Below are 22,102 nucleotides of genomic sequence, written 5' to 3' on the forward strand. Positions count from 1 at the left end.
AAATATAATTATGCAAACAAATATCTTTTTCTTTTGTAATCATACAATCAGATAATAAAAAAATATATTTTTTTACAAAATTATGACTCATTTGAGTTTGTTTAGCATTTAAAAAGCTTAGGAAACTTCTATTAAAATTTGAATGCTTAAGTTGAAAGTAATAATTAGAGGGGACACACTTACATTATGAAAACTATTGAATAAGTGAGACCAATTTGAACATATACAAATCATAGTGGACATAATTGAACCTACTTGAATAGTTTAGGGAATTATTTACTACTTATGTTTTCTTTCTTTTATTTATTTTCCCAAATTTTTATTAAGAGGCCACACAACTATAATCAACAACCTAAAATTAATAATTTAATTTATGTAACCTTCAAGGAATTCATAATATATACTATCTCTTTCATATTATTATATTTTTTTAAATATTTTCGGAAATCGAGAGTGTTACATAATTTGTCAAATTAGAATTTTTTTAAGGTCAATTAGGTCTCTATTATTGAAATGATTACAAAAACGATATTATATTTTAACGATTTTAAATTAGTGATATTTAAATTCATTTAGACAGTAAGTTAACCTAATTTAAATACAACACCCCATTTTATATAATTTTAACAAATTACTATATTTAAAAGTAAATAAAATACAATGATAGAATTCCAATTGATTTATGTCATTATTTTTTCCAAAATTTACTTACCCTATTTTATTTTTTCGTAATTTAATCGTTTTATACAATTTTTTTAAACAGTTTATTATCAAAATAAAAATAAAATCTCTACACGACACAGACATTTCAAACCCGTGCAATTCTCGTTTTCTTAATTGACTACTTAACTATTATGAACATAATTCCTCGTTACCGTAAGTTTGCTCGAGTGTGATTTGTGCTCGGTTATATATTTTCATTAATTTTTATTTTGTTAAATTTATATTAGGTTAATTTGTTAGGGTTTCATCTTTAGATTGAAATTGTATTACATTAATATAGTTTGTATACAATTTTACATAAAAATACCCTTTTTTGTGTTCTTCCTACCAAGAAAATGAGTTGACAAAGCAGATTAAATTGGTCGGTCAATGAAGCTCGGATGCAGTCTAATACTCAAACACTGATCTAATTAGGTTTTCCTGATTTCCCCATCTTTCCCCTTTTTCAATTCACGATATTATCTTTGATTCCTTCATCGCCTACCCTTATAATTCAATGTACATCTTAATCTTTCTCATCTATGATAATCTCATCACAAATTTATTACATGTGAAAGAGTGAGTGAGGCAGGACGATTGCGAACAAAGTTCTTCTTCGGTGATTTATTTTTTTTACTTTTCCTTTTCTTTTCTCTTTCTTTCATCTTTTTTTTGAGTCGATCGGATATATACAGGAAATCCAAAATCCAGATTCCGATTGATGTGTAGAAGACTGATGTTTATTCTTCACCGATTACCCCTTTATCGATGATAAACAGAAGGGAGAAAACCCTCAACAGCTGTATACAGCAACTGATTCTATTAACGAACCCAAGGCATGTAATTTCATTATCTGTATCTAGGGTTTGAATCTGGTTTCTAGGGTAATTTTTATCTGATGGGTTTTAATCGTGCATGCTTTATTGAATTTGTTTACATTGATTTCCTGATAAGGGTTTTTATAGCTCACAACCAGGATTATCCTAAGTGAACATTAGCTGTAAATTTAGATAATGTTTTGGATTTCATCAAGCTTTGTTTGCGGGTTTCTTGCTTTCTCTGAAAACTCTTCAGTTTCGTGGGTAAGTAGGATACCTCGGTTAGAAAATATTGTGGCACAGCATCTATTCTAAAGATAAGTGCTCTTTGAGTATGGACAAGCAAAGATGAAAGACAGAATCTCGATGAAAGTTTTTCTGTATATAAATGCAAAGATTGGGAATAGGGTTTTAACAATGACTAGAGATTGTCAAATTGGAGTGATGGGTTATGAAACTTTGCAAGCATTATGTGTGGATACTTTCACTTTATTTCATGTTAATCTATTAGGTTCTTACTGTTTTTCTTTTTCTATTGTTTGATACTAGTTTTTGTAAGGTTTTCAGACATGCTTGAAAATAAATTTTTTGTATTTTTAAGATCTATCACAAGTCCCATCCTAGAGGGATTCTCATGAATGCAAGGTTCAATGTGTGAGGGATATATGAATTTTTTCTGATTTAACTCGATAATGATATGGGTACTATTATGTGAAACAATACTTTAATGGTAGTGCATGAGAGGGACACTTCACTTTTGAAAGATGAAACTGAGATAAAAAGCCCTGAATACACTGCACCATGTTTACAAAAGTTGACTCAGGTGAAGTCATTTGGACATCTCTGCTACTGTTTTGATTAAATAGACAATTCAAATTATATAACATACTACCCATCATTGTATCTAGTGGTGTTCTTTATATTAACAGTTACTTTCTTGTATTAGTGATTGTCCATCTTTGCACATAAGTGATCACGTTCTCCTTATGTCTAGGTTTTAATATGATTCATTGTGGTTACAGTTTTAAAACTGCAGTAATGTAGCACCAATCTGAACTATTCCATCACTGATTGGTGCCTTCATTTTTCGTCAGGTTTCAAATCCAGAGAGCGAAGGATTTAGGTAGATTTTCTAAGGATCAGCTAGGTAGCATGAAACGTGAGTCAGGGACCTGCAACTTTTGTTCCGCTCCTGTTCATCTTGTTTGCACATTAATCGGGGTCTCATGGGGTCTAAAGGCAATGAGTTTTCTGATGAACTTGTCAAGGAAAGGTGGTAGTCCTTGTTCCACTCTACAGTGATGTTTTATCTGTTAAAGCAGTACAAACAGCATTGGACAACATGCTCCATGTGAATCTAGTAATTTACTAGTGTCAACTCAATCATGATTCTTTTTCTGAAAATAGCCAAAGACAATGTGAAATGTTCTGCCCCCTACAGTTTGTCTGAAGGTGTTAAGATTGAAACAAACTTGAGCAAAGCAGCTGTGCCTGATCAGCTTTTCATGAACATCAGCTGTGGTTATAAACCAGGAGTGCTCAGGCAAAGCTAGAGAAGGGAACTGGTTTAGATGCTCATGATGATAGTATCTCTTGTTTCAGTGCAGCTAATACTGCAAATAAATTGGTCAGTATTGGTAAGGAAGACGCGGGGAAAGGTTTTAGGTTCAGCAGCTTCAGCAGGTAGTTCAGTTCCAGCAACCAAAAGTAAAGCCACAGCTCCAGTAGGTTTTGAAGCTTGATGGTGGATTATCAGGCTCCCAGAATCACAATGGGAATGTTAATTCTATGATCTAAATGTAGAAGGGTGTGAAGTCAACTTGGATTCTTCGGTGCCTGATTGTGGAAAGGTCGAGTTGAGATAACATGTGCAGAAAGATGCAATTCTGATTCTTCTTGCAAACAAATGTCTGCTTCATCTGCAATGGAGGGACGAAGAACAATGATGTTCTTGAATGTAACTCTGAGTTGCTTTTGAGCTTGAAAGAAGAAAGGGATAATACTAGTGTTGGATTCACAACTGAATCATTGAATTCGTCAGAGAAAAATGCAGAGAAGCTGAAGTCAGAATCACCTGCAATGCAGGAAGCTTCTGTTCAATCTCAGCCCAGGGTGGAAAGTGATGAATATGAGATATTGGAGCATGATGTAAGTTGTGGATGTTATCTAGTGTTCACTGAAATCTTTAGGTATTACATTGATATTTAACTTGAGAGTTTTTTTCATGTACTTCCTTTTCTGTGTAAGCTTGTGCTTATGTTGAGTTTTTCAGTTTTTGTTGTTCTCTTTGTATGCACATTCAGGAGTCTGTCCTTTAGAAGGTTGCACAATCTTATAATTGTTTGTGCAACGATGTGTAATGATTGATGCTTATTTAAGATAAGAAAAATATGATGGATACAGGACTGGGTTTCTGATGACTGCTTTTGGAGCTTTAGTCCTATAAATTTTATATTCTCTAAAATGTTATTAATGGTGAAATTTTCTGTTTTTGTTGGAAATCTGTAAACAGGTGAAGGTTTGTGATATTTGTGGGGACGCAGGCCGGGAGGATTTGCTTGCCATATGTAGCTTATGTAGTGATGGTGCAGAGCACACGTATGATTGTATTATTTTGTATATTTCTCTTTCATGTCTTACAAAATGTCACTTTATTCGAAATATAATGCTTCTTCTTCCCTCGATCTGTGTTGCGTTATTGCATGCGAGAAAAGATGGAAAAAGTTCCAGAAGGCAACTGGCTATGTGAAGAATGCAAAATTGATAATGTAAATAAAGATCAAAAGCAAGATAAAGAAGTTGCGCAGAGTGATATTCCCAGATATAAACTAAATAGACAAGCAAGTGTATTGCCCAATAGAATAGATTCAATTAGTGGGACAAGCAAAAGGAAAAAAGATATTGCGGATAAAAAGATCACTGGTAAAAGGCCTGCAGAGAATTGGAAGTCACCTCAGCTAAGAGAAACAAATCTTGAACAAATTCCAAGCACAGGCTTGCCTATGGTGTCCAGTCTAGCAGAAACATCCACTCTGTCGAGGGATTCTTCTTCAGGAATCTGAAAAGGGAAAATTGAAGCCAGGCTCAACACTCATCTTTTGGACCACAACCCAATAGTTCTGAACCTGCACATTCCGATTTTCCGAACAGACAAATGTCTCGAGGTATGATTTTAAAAATTGACCTTGTAAACTAAGTCTTTAGAACTCAACTGTGGTCTTTTCTGTGTAGCAAACTATGAAATTGCTTTAATCAATCCTAAGCTGCATGGTTGGTTGTTTTGCAGGCTCTCTACTGAAGTCTAATTCATTCATTTTGCAAGCTCTAAATTAGGAGCCGAAATGTTTCTGAAGTCGTCTCGCAGAAACATAAAATATCAAAAGAACCTGTCCCCTTGATACGAAGGAAGGACCTGCCAAACAATGGGAAAATCAATGTCATTCAAACATGTTCATCCAGGCGACGTAAAATCCTCCTGAATCAAAAGTAGATGCTATCATCTAAGTTCTCTCTGTACTCAGGATACAAAAGGATTAAAACAAGTGAAAGGAACAGAGCATACTTGAAAGGAAGACTTCATTTAGATAGAAGGCAAATGAATTCTGCCACGGGCAATTTAGCCGCACCTATGTTAAAAGGTTGAGACTAATATCCTAATTCTTCTATGTCTGAAGTGTGCTAAGAGGTGCCTTCAATAGTTCGCATATTTGTCCTTCTCTTTGTAAGATATTAAATATAGTATTACATATCAACCTGTTCACTGTTTCCATATTTTTTACCCCTACATCTGAGGTTTCTGCTATTATGTTATGTAAATATCTTTTTTTGGGTACCAGTTTGTCACTTATGACTTCTTATTGCTTCATAACCATCTCAATAGGTGGAAGTCAAAGGGCAGCAATGTTCTAATAGGTAGCTGGAGGATCATCTGTTAGTGAATGTGCTACTTTGCTGTGAGCTGAAGCAAATCAGAGTTGCCTGTAGAGCATGTATTGCCAAATGTTTTCTCCTACTCCCTGAGAACTCGTTTGGTAGCACTAATGAAGGTATGCAATTGCATTGGCTCGTCCTGGGATTCTGCAGATTCTTGGTGAGAGGAGGGAGAAGTCAGTCAATTACAAGAAACCTAACATGACTATTGGGGGGGAAGAATGTTCCCTGTCAGAGATGTAAAGGAATGGGTCATGCTGCTGAATCTTGTACTTTTGACAATCACCAGCCTCTGATCATATTAGTGTAAATGTCTCAAAAGAAAAGATAAACGAAGACAACAAATGAAAGCTGCAATGAGGCAGTCATTCTAAAAAACCCTGGAATATACAGACAAAAAACGAATGTCCTGATCAATCGAATGGGTTGACCCCAAACTTGAATTTAGATGTGACATGTAAAGGCAGATGTCCACACCAATTATCTCAAAAATGATTCCCTTCTGATGCCAATTTGGATGGTGAGCAAGCATTGATTTCTTGAAAACTTATATAATCTGAAACTTCCAATAATGTGATTCCACTCTGCTTATTACTTCTTCATTAATGCATGGCATGGAGAACAGTTTCTCAAAGTCTCCTTTTAAATGTGCAAGTGCCCGCTAGGGCCATGTCCAATCTTGTGGTAGCTGCACCATCTGTCCCTTTGAAGATATCAAACTATACCACAACATGACTTCGCTTGGATGTATGTACTCCTTTTTTATTTATGAACCTTGTGTTATTAGCTGAAATCTTGAAAACTTGTCAGCAATTCTTATGCTGTGCTCATGGTGAAGCTATTCTTAAACCTTATAATTTGCTGAACAATTCTTTTTGTCCCATTTCTGTTGTCCTTCAGAGGAGGTCTTGAGATTCATAGAAGTGGAAAATTCTCTGAATTACGTGATGGCATTCAAGGCATATATCAACTTGTGCATCACCTAAAGTTCTTGATATGACAAGGAAGCTCTCCCAAAACAATTGTATGAATGAAGTTCCTCGACTAAGTACATGGCCAATGCCAATTCCAGGAAGCTTGTGCAACAGAAGATAACATTGCACTCTATTTCTTTGCTAAAGATGTGGAGAGGTACAATTGCTTTTCCTCCACCAACCTATACTAATTTCTTTAGATTGGATATCTCCTTAACATTTTGTATCTATTCATTATCCTGCTTGTGTAACAGTTATGAAAAAAGCTACACGGGTTTACGGAGACCATGATTAAAATGATCTCGCCCCTCAAGGGAACCTTGATGGTGTTGAACTCTGATATTTCCATCCAACGGCTTCTCAAGAATCCCAGCGTAAGAATTTTGGCCCGTCTCTCATTGTTTATAATATTAGGTATTTAGGGTTCTTTAGAAAGTACACAAATATACTAGTCACATTTTTACATGGGAGGCGGCTAAGGTTTTGAATCAATTCTTTCTCAATTTAGTCAAGATATCCATCACCAATATGAAGGCACTTAACACTACAAATTGTGGTATACTAAGACTTTATGCTCTCTTGAAGAGAAAAGAAAGAAATGCAAGATTAAGTTATTCTTGGAATAGTATTTGCATAATAATCAGTGTTTAACTTGATTGATTAGATGTATTCAAGTTCAACACTTGAGGCGCCCCTTCAAACAATGTACACCATATGTATTATTTTCCAAGTTGAGTGGCCTACATGTATGTGTATGACAAACACAAACTAGTTGCATTTTTCTTATATGGCGTATATGGTCATACTGCAGTAAATAGGCAGACATTTAGGCCCCTGTTATTATGGAAAGGTCAACACACTTCTCTATGATTTTTTTAGACACATAAAAAATATTAGAGTATGACAAATTAGAAGTGATAAACTATTTTCTAGGAAAACATGTCATCCTTGCCTTCCTTGACTCTTGTGATGTATCATTGATTGAGCTCAACACTAATCTCTCTCTACAAGGCGAATGCTTGAGATCTGTCTTTTGACCTATTTTCTGTACAATCCACTAAGCTGTTTAAGTAATATTTTACTTGCATCGTTTCCATTAAATGTCCGTCGAATTTCCATTAAAAAGGTATGAAACCTTCTGGGCCGTGGAGGAGAAAGTTGCACTGTCTGCGAATGGGCTGCCATTTGTAATTGTATCTGAGCATAATATCATCATTTGTGCATCGTACTTTTGGATTCCCCGTTGCAACTCTTGACCTCGCCTTCCTCAACTTATTGTTCCTGCCCCTCCTTGGGCCTCCATTCTCGCTACTCTTGGTTTGTTTCTTCCATGAATTCAATGGGCAATAGAGGGACAGAGAGAGAACAAAAGGGTTGAACGAATGGGGTTGGATCTGGTAGTGCGAGGCTTGTTTGCTAGGATTTTAAACATTATTTAGAAAAAAAAGTATCATTACTAAAATTGATGGAGTGTGGGTGATTTTCGATAGTTACGGGCAAATTGAGCAGAATATTAGTTCAGTGGGAAAATTGAGAATTAGCGTTATGTTCCTTGGACAAATTGAGCTTTTTTTCCTAAAAATAATATATATTATCTCGAATAGTATTCTTTTCAGGTTTTTTCATGCTTTCAGCATCAAAATCTGATATATGTTGGAAGTCTATTTGCCATTCGGTATTATTATGACTGTTATGGTACAGGGGATACTTAAATCACCAAGTTGTGGTGCATTTTAGATCAATTAATGCAGGGTTATAAAAAAGTATATTTTTTAACTTTTTGAGATGTTTTATTATTATGACATCACCCTAAGTTTTGTTTACAATATTTCAACTCCAAAAGTGCTCTTTGAATTTTATCACTGCAATTCATAGTGTTCTTATTTTTCCCTCAACTTTTGCAGGTTGGAATTTGATGTTCTTTCTTTGGGGAGTTTTTTAAAGGGAAGAGAACGAATTCTTTGGAAAAAAAATCGTGGTTTTTCCAACTGATTTAGTAAATCAAGGAGCTACTGATACTCTGACTTCTCCTGATAATCTTAAGTCATCTGAGCTTATTGAGAAGGATTTGCCTGTTTACGTGTTACACTCCCCTAAAATTCCCCTCCTAAGATGCAGATGCAAACAAGCATTCCCTTGTCACGGGTAATTGGGATGGCACTAGCACTGCTACTAGAACTCTGACTTCTCCTAATAATCTGAAATCATCTGAGCTTAGTGATAAGGATGTGCATGTTTACGTGGCATACTCCCCTAAAATGTCATCTCCTATGATGCAGACAAGCATTCCCTTGTCACGGGTAATTGGAGGCACTAGCACTGCTACAGATACTCTGACTTATCTTAATAATCTGAAATCATCTGAGCTTATTGCTAGGATTTGCTGTTTACATGTCATACTCCCCTAAAAAGTCACCTCCTATGATGCAGATGCAGACAAGCATCCCTTGTCAGGGGTAATTGGAGCTCTAGCACTGCTATGGTGAGTTATTTCTTGTGCATTTGATAATTAAATAACAGGAATTTCATCTCTTTCTATGTGAAGATTCCTTCTCGTTTCTGTGGCGAGTACTTTATAACTTAAAAGTGTCATGTTCCTAATACATCCATTTCTACCCTAAAGTGACGCCATTACTCTTTGTAAGGCAAAAACCTACCCCGGATTTATATTTGCTCCCATTAGACAACTTTCAAGTATTAAACAACCAATCATAGGCCTTCTTTTGATCTAAGCAGCTTATTTGAATAAACTAGTAGTTATTTACAATGCAAATAACCTGGTTTGATGTAGGTTATTGACATTTTTTTATTTGGGTAAAAATACATCAGGGTGTAGATATATAATGAATAAATATATATAGATTGTTGATTGGTTAGTGGGTTATTTGGAAAACAAGGTATGCGGAATTACATTTGACGATGTACAAGTATAGGGTTTAGGATTTCTATTATATACTAAACTTTATATCTCTTTGGTTGAAATTGATATCCTTCTAGGACTTATGCAGGAAGTACAGCATGCAGATCCTAAAGAACAGCAAGAGTCTTATTCCACCTTCTAGAAGTAATAGCGGTTATCAAAGATCGAGAAGATGATTCCATTAAAGATTAGAGGTTTGAATCTCATAAGACATATGGAAGACAGACACAATTCAAGAGGAGAGAACAACAACAACCACAGATCATAAAGGAGGAATACCATAATAACAATTGGCAGATGAACCACAAGAACTACCATTTCCAAACTGCACACTCATCATCGTCGTCATCAACTTTGAATGAAACTGAAACTGCTGAAAGACACTTCTTTCCCATGAACCCACAACCCGTGAAAGATTTTACTCGCTCGAGTTCTCGATTTAAAGTTGACGATAGTTTTCCCAGATTCTCGAGCTTGCTTTAGGTGCTTCCCGAAGTCATAAAACCAAAAGCAGCATCATGGACTGTTACCTTTCTTATCTACAAAAGTGAGGAACAGTTCGTTTTGGAAAGGCAGAGGAGAAAAAGGGAGGAGGATTCGTCCGCTTCTCTTTCACTATCGCTCTCGTTCAAATACCCTGACGATGTTAAAGTGGCGAAACGAGGCAGAATATGAAATCTTCTTCACTTCCCCCTCACAACAAGTAGAATGGATTTAAGGTTGCAGACTGCAGTCATATGTACAGTTATTAGCTTTCCTTCTTATGGCAGAGAACTTAACGTCGTCGAATATATACATATATATAGCGTACTCCCCTCTTATCTCTCGCTATGTCTTGCGATCGGATATTTATACTTTTTCTCGTTGTGTCTTTTCTTGCTTGTGACTACTTTTGGTGGTTGTGTCGATAACGGCTATTGTACATAATAGGAGGATCCGAACTTTTGAGATAACAGCAAGAATCCTTTTCTTTAACTATTGATCCTTTTTTCTTTTTGAAAACAGTTTATTTATGTCGTTTTGGTTATAACGACAAATCATTACAAATTTTTCTTAGCATTTTACGATTTTAAATAAGTAAATGAGTTTTTTTTTTTGTACCTGATAACTAAAATGATTTGGTTGTAAGTAAAGTTTTGTTATTAGTTTATTTTAGAAGATATTTAGTCTTTGAACTTAAGGATCTATCTAGCTGGGAAATTTGACGAAATGACCTTACAAACTGGGTTATTTGAACCTGGTGGAAATTTGATAATTTAATTGCGCTTGTGGTGATTTTATTTTTGTTTTGGACGATTTGCCCTCGTCGCGAAACGCTAAGTCACTTAGCGTTTCGCGAAGTGACGATATGTGAAATGTCCAGATTGCCCTTAATATTTAATATAACCTCCGTACTTTTTTTTCATGTATTTTTCTTCTCCTTCTCTCTCTTCCCGCTCTTCTGCCTCATTCTCTCCTAAACTCCGGCGGCGGCGGCGGCGAACTCGTCGGAGATCTCGGCGGCGAAGTTTCGTTCGAAATCACTATGAGCTCGACGACGTGCACGAGCACTGTTCCAATAGGTACGTCTATTGAAGCATGTTTTATTGATGTTCGGTTTCTGAGATTGATTAGGGTTTACTTCCCGTTTCGCTAAGTGCGCAGCGATTCGCGAAGGACTTCTCGTTTCGCTAAGTGCCTTACAATTCGCGAGGCGAAGGCTTCCCGTTTCGCTAAGTTCCTAGCGATTCGCGAAGGACTTCTCGTTTCGCTAAGTGCCTTACGATTCGCGAAGGCCTTCCCGTTTCGCTAAGTTCCTAGCGATTCGCGAAGTATTAATTATACGTCTCTAAATCAAATCATGTTTTTATATTGCAGCTGAAGTTTTCGTTTTCTATAATGGAGAGTGGAAACTGATGCTGATGGGAATACTGTATTTTGATGCATCTTCAATCAAAACATTTGATCTACCCCAAAGTACTCGTTATGCTGAATTACTTGATATACTCTACGATAGACTTAATCTCCAGTTATCAGCATACGATTTAGTGCTCCAAGTGAAGTATGATATTCCGAATATCAGAAATCCAAAACCTGTTTTTATTGATAATGATGGGGATTTGAACCACATATCTATCGCCGCTTGATTTTGGGTCGAACAGTGTCACCATTGTGTGTATCTGTAGTGGAGAAGTCAGCGTTTACTAAAGAAAAGATACCACTACTTACATACCCAACTCAAGAAAGTATACTACCACCACAACTTACTCAGAAATTTGTTCCACCTGTTGTACCCTTGGAATTCTTTGTTGAAAGTCAAAATGAAGCCGGAGAAACCTCTTTGCCTCACATCCCACTTACTCAGGACTTGCATGTTAATTAGTGGTGAAAAAGCATCAATACCTATACAACCAAGTGCAAGAAGATCATCATTGGGTACAACCAACTAGTGCAAAAAGACATCAAATGGTACACCAACCAAGTGCAAGAAGGATCATCAATGGGTACACCATCTAGTGCAAAGACGATCTTCAATGGGTACACCATCGACAGACCCGACAGACACATCCCACGCCAGACCCCACATTTGCGATGACATTAACTAGTGAAACCGTAATTGGAAGTCGGTTCGTTGTTTGAAAATAAAAAAAGAACTTCAACTTGCTCTATATAAATATGCGAGTGGCCAATCATTTTGAATTCAAAGTGGAAAGTCAAGAAAAAATCTTTGGGAACTCAAATGTTTGGATGAGACATGCAAGTGGAGCTTGCGGCTGTGAAAGGTAAGTTTCTGAGATGTTTGAGATCCGGACATTTGAGCATCAACACTCATGCTCAACTTTGTCGAGGCCCAAGAAAAAAATGCAAACACCAGCATGGGTTATTGGGCAGTGCGTGAAGAGCAAGTACATGGACCATCATCATAACCACTTGCCTAAGAAAATAATTGAAGACATGCAGACAACTTATGGGATATTTTTGACTTATAATAGGCATGGAGGGCAAGGGAAAATGCTTTAATAGCGGTGCGAGGAACGGTAGAGGATTCTTATGGAATACTGCCATCATACCTTTACATGTTGGAGAAGTGTAATCCTGGTACCTAAACCGACATACAGACAGACGAGCTCGGTCACTTCAAGTATATGTTCATGTCCCTAGGCCTCTCAATAGGGGTTTCAAATCCTTTTGCCGTCCTGTATATGTGTTGATGCTAGTTTTCTTAAGCACAAGGTGGGTGGTCAATTATTGGTGGCTATTGCATTGGATGCGAATGAGCAACTATATCCTGTCGCATTCGGCGTTGTTGATTCAGAGAATAATAACTCCTGGACTTATTTCATGCAAAACTGAAGAGACGGCAATTGGATTAGTTGATGATCCTGTCTTCGTATCCGACAGACACCCAAGCATCGCTAATGCCTTGTGTGCTGTTTTCCCAGAAGCAAAACACGGTGCGTGCACATATCACATAAGATGAATATTGTGGCCAAAATTCACAAGTGATAAGTGTCATGCGGAGTTTTGATTCGGTTTTCAAGGGCATACCTGTCCACGATTTAATCGGTGGTTTGGGAAAATCAAGGTAAGATCACAGGATTGCTGCCTATTTGAAGAAATTGGGTTCCCAAGATGGAGTAGAGCATTTTTTTCCCGGTAAGCGATACAATCAACTGACAAGCAATTATGCTGAGAGTTTCAATAGTCAGAGCAGGGAAGCCAGAAAGTATCCCATTTCAGAAATGCTGAGTATTTAAGATTCACAATACAACAATGTTTAACGATAGAAGAGAAAGAGCGTCTAATCACAAAGAAGTTTATCTCCAAATTATGAGAAGGTGTTACGTGAGGGATTCGAGAAGGCCAGATTCTATACAGTCCAATCGCTTAACCGATTCGAGTTTTATGTGCATGACAATCAGTCCCATTTCAAAGTCAATTTGAAAGACATGAACTGCACTTGTAGAGTATTCGAAGTTTCGGGTCTTCCTTGTACGCATGCAATGGCTGTTGTCCGTAGTCGGAATTTGGTTTCTTATGACTTCTGTTCAAGGTATTAATATCTAGCTCACGTGTTCATTCTGCTTAACCAATTAATAATTCGTTATATTTTCCCTACACACAAGTATTACACAACTACGTGTTGGATAAATTCATATGCCGAGACATGTTATCCTCCCGGTGATGAAGAAAATTAGGATGTTCCCGAACATATCAAGCAACGTTCGTGTCTTAAACCAAATGTGAAGGTTAAGAAAGGCAGGACACAAACAAAGCGTAGGTCATCCCAGGGTGAGGTCCGTAAGATCCCGAGACGATGCAGCTCATGTGCTGGGCTTGGACATAATAGGGCAACATGCAAAGCAGTGATGCCTGCACCATCTACTGCACGAGCTTCATCATCTAAGCAGCATGACCATCATCTCAACAATATGAACCTTTAGCTTGATAGATACTATGTTGTAATATATGTTGTAATTGAACTATGGTACTGGTATGTTGTTAATTCAGGTTTAATGTTTATGTTGTATGTTCTAATAGTAGTAGTATATGAGTAGGGGAACGATGAGTATTAACTTATCGAAACGGGAGGAATTTAGCGAAACGGGAGGCACTTATCGAACGGGAGGAACTTATCGAAACGGGAGGCACTTAGCGAAACGGGAGGCACTTAGCGAAACGGGAGGGACTTAGCGAAACGGGAGGGACTTAGCGAATCGAAAAGTGCTAACTTAGCGAAACGAAGGGTACTTGGCGAAACGAAAAGTACTGGGCGAAACGAAGAGTACTTGGCGAAACGAAGGCTACTAACTTATCTTTTTTGTAGGTTGAAGGGTCAATTTACAATACATCAATTTACCACAAAATAATTTACATACATAATCCAACTTCCAACATATTCATCAAGGTTTACAATACATCAAAATAAGTTATCCAATTTACAAAAAATAATGTTTAAGGTTCCATAATCTGATGGAATAACCGGACCGCCATCTTCTGCCTAAAAAAATCCCATATTTCTGAGGTCACATTATGCACGGGTTGATTAGCGGTCAAGTGTTCCATGTACATTAGCGTGAAGACCCCACAGTCCCCGCTCTCTGTTGCCCGTGGGACTTCTCCAACCTTAGTAGCAGCGTTTTCACTTTGGGGTGTGGAAACCGTTTGTAAGTCATTGGTTGGATGGGGCCTTCGAAGTTGAAATTAGGATACCTTACCCTCTCACCGGGAGTGATGTTTTGGCGAATATAAATGGAATCATGTCGCAGAAGGGTTTCAAATAAGGATCCAGATTCTTATAAAGATAGGCATCACAGTCGTACAACGTCAATGCGGTACTTTTTGAAGACGTGCTACACATAAAATCCAGTGTTTCTGGTTAATGTTCACTGGCATGTAGACATCGTCAATTGTTGACCATTCTGGCATATATCTATGTGGAGCGCCCATATAATAGTCTTTGAATTCGTCGACTGGATATTTGGCAGGATCCTTAATAAAAGCCTTGTGCTGTCGCCTGATTCTATCCGACAATACGCAATCCCCAATTGCCGCATGTGTATTTTTATATGTCTTGGGATAGCAGAAAATCCTTTTTCCGCAGAAGATGGCAGAATGCATCGATTTCCTGCACAATGGGAGCATACAACATACATTCAGTACATATCAAACAACATTGACTAAGACTTAGCGAAACGAAGAGTACTTAGCGAAACGAAGAGTACTTAGCGAAACGAGAGGTACTTAGCGAATCGACAAGTACTTGGCGAAACGACAAGTACTTGGCGAAACGACGAGTACTTAGCGAAACGAAGATTAATGAATTGATTTGCACGACTTACAGTGTCTTCAATCCATGTAAACCTTGTTACAACTCTAACCAACACTTCCTTCTTTGCTTGAACCGTATGTAAATCCGTTGTCGAATTATCGGTTTTTGGATCATCCAACCACGCCTTTACTTTATCCAGTAGCTCATCTTCAAATTTTGAAGGTGATTCACTTTCATAGGATCCTTTGTCTTGGGCATTTTTGACAAGGAAGGGTTGGTGTACGAGTCATCTTTTTTCGGCTTTCCTCACTCTCCTCCCATAATTTTCCTTTAGGAGGAGTATTGTATAACTGGAAATCGTCATTGTCATCATTGTCATCATTTTCATCATTTGTCTGTGCCTTCACATCCCCACAGTCTTCTCATCCTTCACCTTCACTTTCAAATCCTTCACCTTCAGTTTCAGATCAACCTCCACATCATCCACCTTAGCCACACCATCCAGCTTCTCACCGTCCTCCACTTTAGCCTCAACCTCCATCTTTACGTCCTCCACCTTCGCATCGTTGTCTTTTCGTTCATCCTCCACCTTCTCATCATCATCGACCTTCTCATCGTTGTCTTTTCTTTCATCCTTCACCTTCTCATCATCATCGACCTTCTCATCGTTGTCTTTTCTTTCATCTTCCACCTTCTCATCATCATCGACCTTCTCATCGTTCTCCACCTTATCCTCATCCATCTTTTCATCATCATCCACCTTCTCACCGTCCTCTTTTTGTTCATCCTCCACCTTCTCATTGTCCTCCATTACATCGTCTTTCTTCCCATCAGTCCCATCATTCATCTTCTCATCATCCCCCACAGTCTCCTGCATCGCTATCATCTCCTACAAAATAGACAAAATTCTGGTCAGTACAAACTTAGCGAATCGACAACAAGTACTTTGCGAAACGAAAAGTACTTTGCGAAACGAAAAATACTAATAACTTAGCGAAACGAAAAGTACTTTGCGAAACGAAAAATACTAACTTAGCGAAACGAAAAGTACTTTGCGAAACGAAAAGTACTAACTTTGCGAAACGAAAAGTACTTTGCGAAACGAAAAGTGCTAACTTAGCGAAGCGAAAAGTACTTTGCGAAACGAAAAGTACTAACTTAGCGAAACGAAAAGTACGCAGAATACCTCTTTCTTCTCCTCCTCCTGTTCAACCTTGCTCTTCTCAACTTTGACATACTTCTTACAATCCTTAACCTGCAAAATAGGTACTGGTCAGATCAGATATGTACTTAACGAAATGAAATGTAAAGTGCAAAATTCAATATCTCCATACCTCAGTATTCTTTTCCTCTTCGACCTTCACAGCCTTCTTAGAATCCTTCTTCTTACTCTTCTTCTTCTTTATATTCTCCTCCATATCATCTAATCTGGTTAATAATATGGACATCCTTTTGTTGGATTTTTCTAACAACTCTTTGGACATATTAAAAACCATCTTCTTGAACGACTCAAGGTGAGTTTGTTGAGTTTCTTGGATTGTCATTTTTAGATCTTTGATGAGCTCTGTTTTCATCTTTTTCATCTCCTCTTTCATCTCTATTTTCAGCTCCTCCTTCATCTCATTAAAATCACATCCAATAGTAGGTGTTGGAGCCCGAGGAGAAGGTGTGTCAGCCCGAGGACTTGAGGTCACGGATGGGGGAGTAAGAATGCGGGCCGAAATCGATTCATAAGCAAGCTTCTTCTTCAAGTTGGCTGTTTCTTTAAGAGTAGTATCAGCCTTTCTCTTCCTCGTGGCAGGTTTGGGGTGAATCGGAGTAACTTCTTCATGTTCACTTTCTTCATCTTCATCAAAATCATCTTTTATTACCTTCCCATCAGTAAATCCCTCAAAAAAATCATCAGTTGTCTCGTCGATTTGCTCAAATACATCACCACTGTATAACCTCTTCTCCATGGAGGACTCTTCCATCTCAGTCACATCCGTGGTCTCTAGAGCAGTCTTTACCTCCATCGATGTGTTTTTCCTGTTGGAATGATAGAGTAACAACCTTGGGCGTAGAGGGTCATTAATCTGATTCCTTCTGGCGAATTTAGGGATAAAGTTTTCGAAGACCTCATACGTCCACACTTGAAGTGCCAATGCGAACCCATAGATGTTATATGCAAAAGGAGCATAAGGATCTTCAGCCTTCTCCTTCTTGTCAAAAAATGAGGTACAGAGATGTTTCATGTTCTTGTTTAAACCCTTGAGGGTGGCTCTAAAGGTGACCTTCCCCTATGGATATTGGAGGAAAGTGTCCTTGTCTTCCACCATGTTGAGTATTTTTGGAAATATAACTCTTTTTGGGTCAAATGTGAATAGGTACTGGCAAATCAGGCATACCAGCCCCATCTTGAATGCATCTTCCTTGTCTTTGCATTTGAAAAAAAGCCTTCTCGAAGTCGCACATTTTCACACTCATGCTCCCTTTAAAGTATTTCACCGAGAGAGGTGGACAACAGCGCAATTTTTCTTGGTCCAACTCAGGATAAACGCCGAAACATAGGCCGGTAACCAACGCATACTCCTTCATACCAAATACAAGCTTTTGCCCATTCACCATGAAAGTTATCTCCTTGGAGTTTGAGCTTAACCTCCTCAACAACATTTGATGAACAATACTTCCTGAGAACTGCAAGAGGGGGCTGTGAATAATGATCTGAACTGGGTATTGTACACACTCTCCAGAAGATCCATTTGCTCGAACTTATTAACAATCTTCTTCAGGGTGAGGGCACTTTTCCACGAAATCCGACCAGGAAACTCAGTAACAGTTGTTTCTGCCATCTACAAAAGGAACAACATCATCACAAATGTAAGAACAAAAACGTACACCGTAAGAACTTAGCGTTTCGCCAAGTACTCTTCGTTTCGCTAAGTACTTAGCGAATCGGGAGATACTTAGCGAATCGCTAGGTACTTAGCGAATCGGGAGGCACTTAGCGAATCGCTAGGTACTTAGCGAATCGAGAGGTACCTAGCGAAACCGTTAACTGAACATCAGACAGCATTAACCATAATAACTAATTAGAAACAAACAATAAAACTTAACATGCAAAAACCCTAAACGAAAAATCTGAAACAAACACCTAATCTTAACATGCAAAGACCAATATCCATAAACAAAAAAACAGAAAATGATCGCTAGGTATTTAGCGAATCGCTAGGATAGGTACTTTGCGAATCGAAAGGTACCTAGCGAAACCCTAATGGCAAAAAAATATACTGAACAGAAACCCTAATGGCAAAAAAACATAATGAACAAACCTTAATGACGAACGAGAAGAAAGAAGAAATGATCGGCCTTGACAAGATTCAGTGAAGAGAAAATGGGTTAGAGAGAGACAGTCGGGGCGGTTGAAATGAAATGTTCTGAAATTTTTGAATATATAAGGTGTAGCGCGTGTGCGTACGCGCGTCTCTTCAACTTCCGTAGCGAGTCGGGAGGGACTTCGCGAATCGGGAGGGACTTCGCGAATCGGGAGGGACTTAGCGAATCGGGAGGGACTTAGCGAATCGGGAGGGACTTAGCGAATCGGGAGGGACTTAGCGAATCGCGAGGTACTTAACGAATCGCGAGGTCAACGAGCTCCAGCTAAGAGAGGATGGTTTGAATACGTTTTCGCTACTATATTTTAATAACGAAATCGAATTCAAACCATTCTCTTAGCTGGAGCTCGTAGTACTTAGCGAATCGTCAAGTACACAATTTTTTATTGGTTTCATAGGTAATCTATCTCGTTTGACAAGGTATCAACAACAAAGTCATGGTTTTGAAGAGAACCTGTGTTAGTAAAATAAACCTTATAATTTTACATGGAAACATTTAGATTTTTCAGAAAAAGCCTTTGAAGATGCTATCATTGATCTCCATTAATGATAGATTCTTCAAAGGCATTTTCTGAAGAATCTAAATGTTTCCATTAATGTAAAATTATAAGGTTTATCTCCATTAAGTGACTTAGCGTTTCGCGACAAGGGCAAAATCGTATAAAAAAAAATAGAGCACCACGAGCGCAAAAAAAATTATAAATTTCCACCAGGTCAAATAACCCAGTTTGTAAGGTCATTTCGTCAAATTTCCCATCTAGCTTGGGTAGGATAAGTTATATGAATATATTTTATTATCAAAAAAAAATGTAACATTTTAATAATAATAATAATATAACATACATTCATCCTAAATTATTTAGGTTTAAAAATAGTCCAATTTTGTTAGTATCTGCTCATTTTTTATTTTTAAAACTGTTTTTAGTAAATATACATTTTTAGTTAAAATGGTGACAATGTGTTATCCAAAAGTTATATTCAATATTCCCATATTACAGGTACTTATCTGAGTCCAATATTTAAATATTTGTTTGATATGTTTGATTATTTTTTTTTTTTAAAGTTATTTGAGAAAACATATTATTTAAAATACAAATCATTTAGTGTAAGAGAGGTGTCAAAAGCCAAGTTCGTACACAAATATAATATTATTCCTAGGGGTGAGCAAACGGGTAAACCCAACCCGTATTACCCAACCCATATTCAACCCAAATTAAATTTACCCAACCCATAATTCAACCCATATTATTTACTAATATGGGTTGGGTATGGGTTGGGTTGAGTATGGGTTGGGTAACCCAAATTATTTTTATTTTATTTTTTTATTTAACATGTATTTGACTCATTTAACATATTTTTATTCGTTTAACACGTTTTTCACATTTTTCACGTTTTTGATATTTTTAATACGTTTTTCACACGTTTTTGACACGTTTAACACTTTTTGGCACACATTTAACACATTTTGACACGTTGAACACGTTTTTCATGTTTTTGGCACGTTTAACACGTTTTTGACACGTTTGACACGTTTTCGACACGTTTAACACATTTTGACACATTTTTGGCACGTTTAACACGTTTTGACACGTTTAACATGTTTTTTACATTTTTGACACGTTTCACATGTTTTCAGATTTTTGGCACGTTTTGACACGTTTAACACGTTTTTGACACGTTTTGACACGTTTAACATGTTTTTCACATTTTGACACGTTTTTCACGTTTTTGGCACGTTTTGACACGTTTTGACACGTTTCACACGTTTTTCACGTTTTTGGCACGTTTTGACACGTTTAACACGCTTTCCACGTTTTTGACACGTTTAACACGTTTTCGACACGTTTAATACGTTTTTCACATTATTGACATGTTTCACACGTTTTTCACATTTTTTGCACGTTTAACACGTTTAACACATTTTTTGCACGTTTAACACGTTTTGACACGTTTAACACGTTTTCCACGTTTTGAGACGTTTAACTACTTTTTGACACGTTTTTCATGTTTTTGACACGTTTAATACGTTTTTCACACGTTTCATACGTTTTTCACACGTTTCATACGTTTTTCACACGTTTAACACATTTGACACATTGGACACTATTTTCATGTTTTGACATGTTTAACACGTTTTTAACACGTTTGACATATTTTTCACGATTACGACACATTTAACACATTTTGACACATTTTTCACGTTTTTGGCACGTTTAACACTTTTTGACATGTTTAACATGTTTTTCACGTTTTTCAAATTATTAACACGTTTGTAACATGTTTAACATGATTTCACACGTTCTTCACGTTTTTGGCACGTTTAACACGTTTTGACACATATTGCACGTTTTTGGCACGTTTAACACGTTTTCCACGTTTTTGACACGTTTAACATGTTTTTCACATTTTGACACGTTTAATACGTTTTCACACGTTTAATGTCAAACGTGTGAAAAATATATTAAACGTGTCAAAAACGCCAAAAACGTGTTAAACGTGACAAAAACGTGTTAAAACTTATCAAAACGTGTTAACGTGCAAAAAATATGTTAAACATGTCAAAAATATGTTAAATGTGTAAAACGTGTTTAAATGTCAAAAACGTGTTAAACGTGCCAAAAACGTAAAAAAAACGTGTTAAACATGTTACAAACGTATTAAACATGTTACAAACATGTTAAACGTGTTAAGAATATGAAAAACGTGAAAAACATGTTAAACATGTCAAAAACGTATTAAACGTACCAAAACGTGAAAAACGTGTTAATGTGTGAAAAACGTGTCAAATATGTCAAAAACGTGTTAAACATGCCAAAAACGTGAAAAACATATTAAATGTGTGAAACACGTGTTCAACGTGTGAAAACGTGTTAAACATATTAAAAACGTGTTAAACGTGCCAAAAATGTGAAAATCGTATTAAACTTATCAAAAACGTGTTAACGTGTTAGTTATGTTAAAAACGTGTTAAACGTGCCAAAAACGTAAAAAAAATGTGTTATATTTGTCAAAAACGCGTTAAACGTATTAAACATGTCAAAAACGTGATAAACGTGACAAAAACATGTTATTAGTATGAAAACGTGTTAAACATGTCAAAAACTTGTTAAACGTGCCAAAAACGTAAAAACGAGTTAAACATGTGAAAAACATGTTTTAAGTGTGAAAACGTGATAAAAATATTAAAAACGTGTTAAACGTGTAAAAAACGTGTTAAACGTGTGAAAAACATGTTAAACGTGTGAAAAACGTGTTAAACATATCAAAAACATGTTAAAATGTCAAAAACGTGTTAAACGTGTCAAAAACGTGAAAATCGTGTTAAACTTATCAAAAATGTGTTAAATATGTTTAAAACGTGTTAAACGTGCCAAAAACGTGAAAATCGTGTTAAACTTATCAAAAACGTGTTAACGTGTTAAATATGTTAAAAATGTGTTAAACGTGCCAAAAACGTAAAAAAACGTGTTAAACGTGCCAAAAATGTAAAAAAACGTGTTAAACTTGTCAAAAACGCAGTAAACGTATTAAACATGTCAAAACGTGTTCAACGTGACAAAAACGTGAAAAACGTGTTATTAGTGTGAAAATGTGTTAAACGTGTCAAAAACGTGAAAACGTGTCAAAAATAT

At 36.9% G+C, this 22,102-nt stretch overlaps 2 protein-coding genes across 2 annotated transcripts; one reads left to right on the forward strand and one right to left on the reverse strand.

Moving 5' to 3' along the window:
• The first annotated feature begins 3,414 nt into the window (after window positions 1–3,414).
• LOC124942854 (histone-lysine N-methyltransferase ATXR6-like) lies at window positions 3,415–10,326 on the forward strand. The gene is made up of 5 exons (XM_047483424.1): window positions 3,415–3,668; window positions 4,033–4,118; window positions 4,216–4,684; window positions 4,807–6,197; window positions 6,351–10,326. Exons 1-3 carry the CDS (start codon window positions 3,600–3,602, stop codon window positions 4,580–4,582), a joined length of 522 nt encoding a protein of 173 aa, XP_047339380.1. The 5' UTR covers window positions 3,415–3,599; the 3' UTR covers window positions 4,583–4,684; window positions 4,807–6,197; window positions 6,351–10,326.
• A 5,173-nt stretch (window positions 10,327–15,499) lies between these two features.
• Window positions 15,500–17,111, reverse strand: LOC124943070 (glutamic acid-rich protein-like). Its single transcript, XM_047483633.1, has 4 exons — window positions 17,106–17,111; window positions 16,283–16,351; window positions 15,857–15,985; window positions 15,500–15,805 (listed from the first exon to the last, which is right to left on the reverse strand). Exons 1-4 carry the CDS (start codon window positions 17,109–17,111, stop codon window positions 15,500–15,502), a joined length of 510 nt encoding a protein of 169 aa, XP_047339589.1.
• Window positions 17,112–22,102: the final 4,991 nt, after the last annotated feature.

Source organism: Impatiens glandulifera, chromosome 6 (genome assembly GCF_907164915.1).
Source record: "Impatiens glandulifera chromosome 6, dImpGla2.1, whole genome shotgun sequence".
In the NCBI taxonomy this organism is placed as follows: Eukaryota; Viridiplantae; Streptophyta; class Magnoliopsida; order Ericales; family Balsaminaceae; genus Impatiens; species Impatiens glandulifera.

Coding starts and splice junctions, on each gene's coding strand:
- LOC124942854 (XM_047483424.1), top strand. CDS start 3,600: ATGCAGGAAGCTTCTGTTCAATCTCAGCCCAGGGTGGAAAGTGATGAA. Junction 3,669..4,032: donor ATGAGATATTGGAGCATGAT/GTAAGTTGTGGA, acceptor ATCTGTAAACAG/GTGAAGGTTTGTGATATTTG. Junction 4,119..4,215: donor AGTGATGGTGCAGAGCACAC/GTATGATTGTAT, acceptor ATCTGTGTTGCG/TTATTGCATGCGAGAAAAGA.
- LOC124943070 (XM_047483633.1), bottom strand. Junction 15,986..16,282: donor AGGAGGAGGAGAAGAAAGAG/GTATTCTGCGTA, acceptor TCTATTTTGTAG/GAGATGATAGCGATGCAGGA. Junction 15,806..15,856: donor AAAAAGAGGACGGTGAGAAG/GTGGATGATGAT, acceptor AACGATGAGAAG/GTCGATGATGATGAGAAGGT.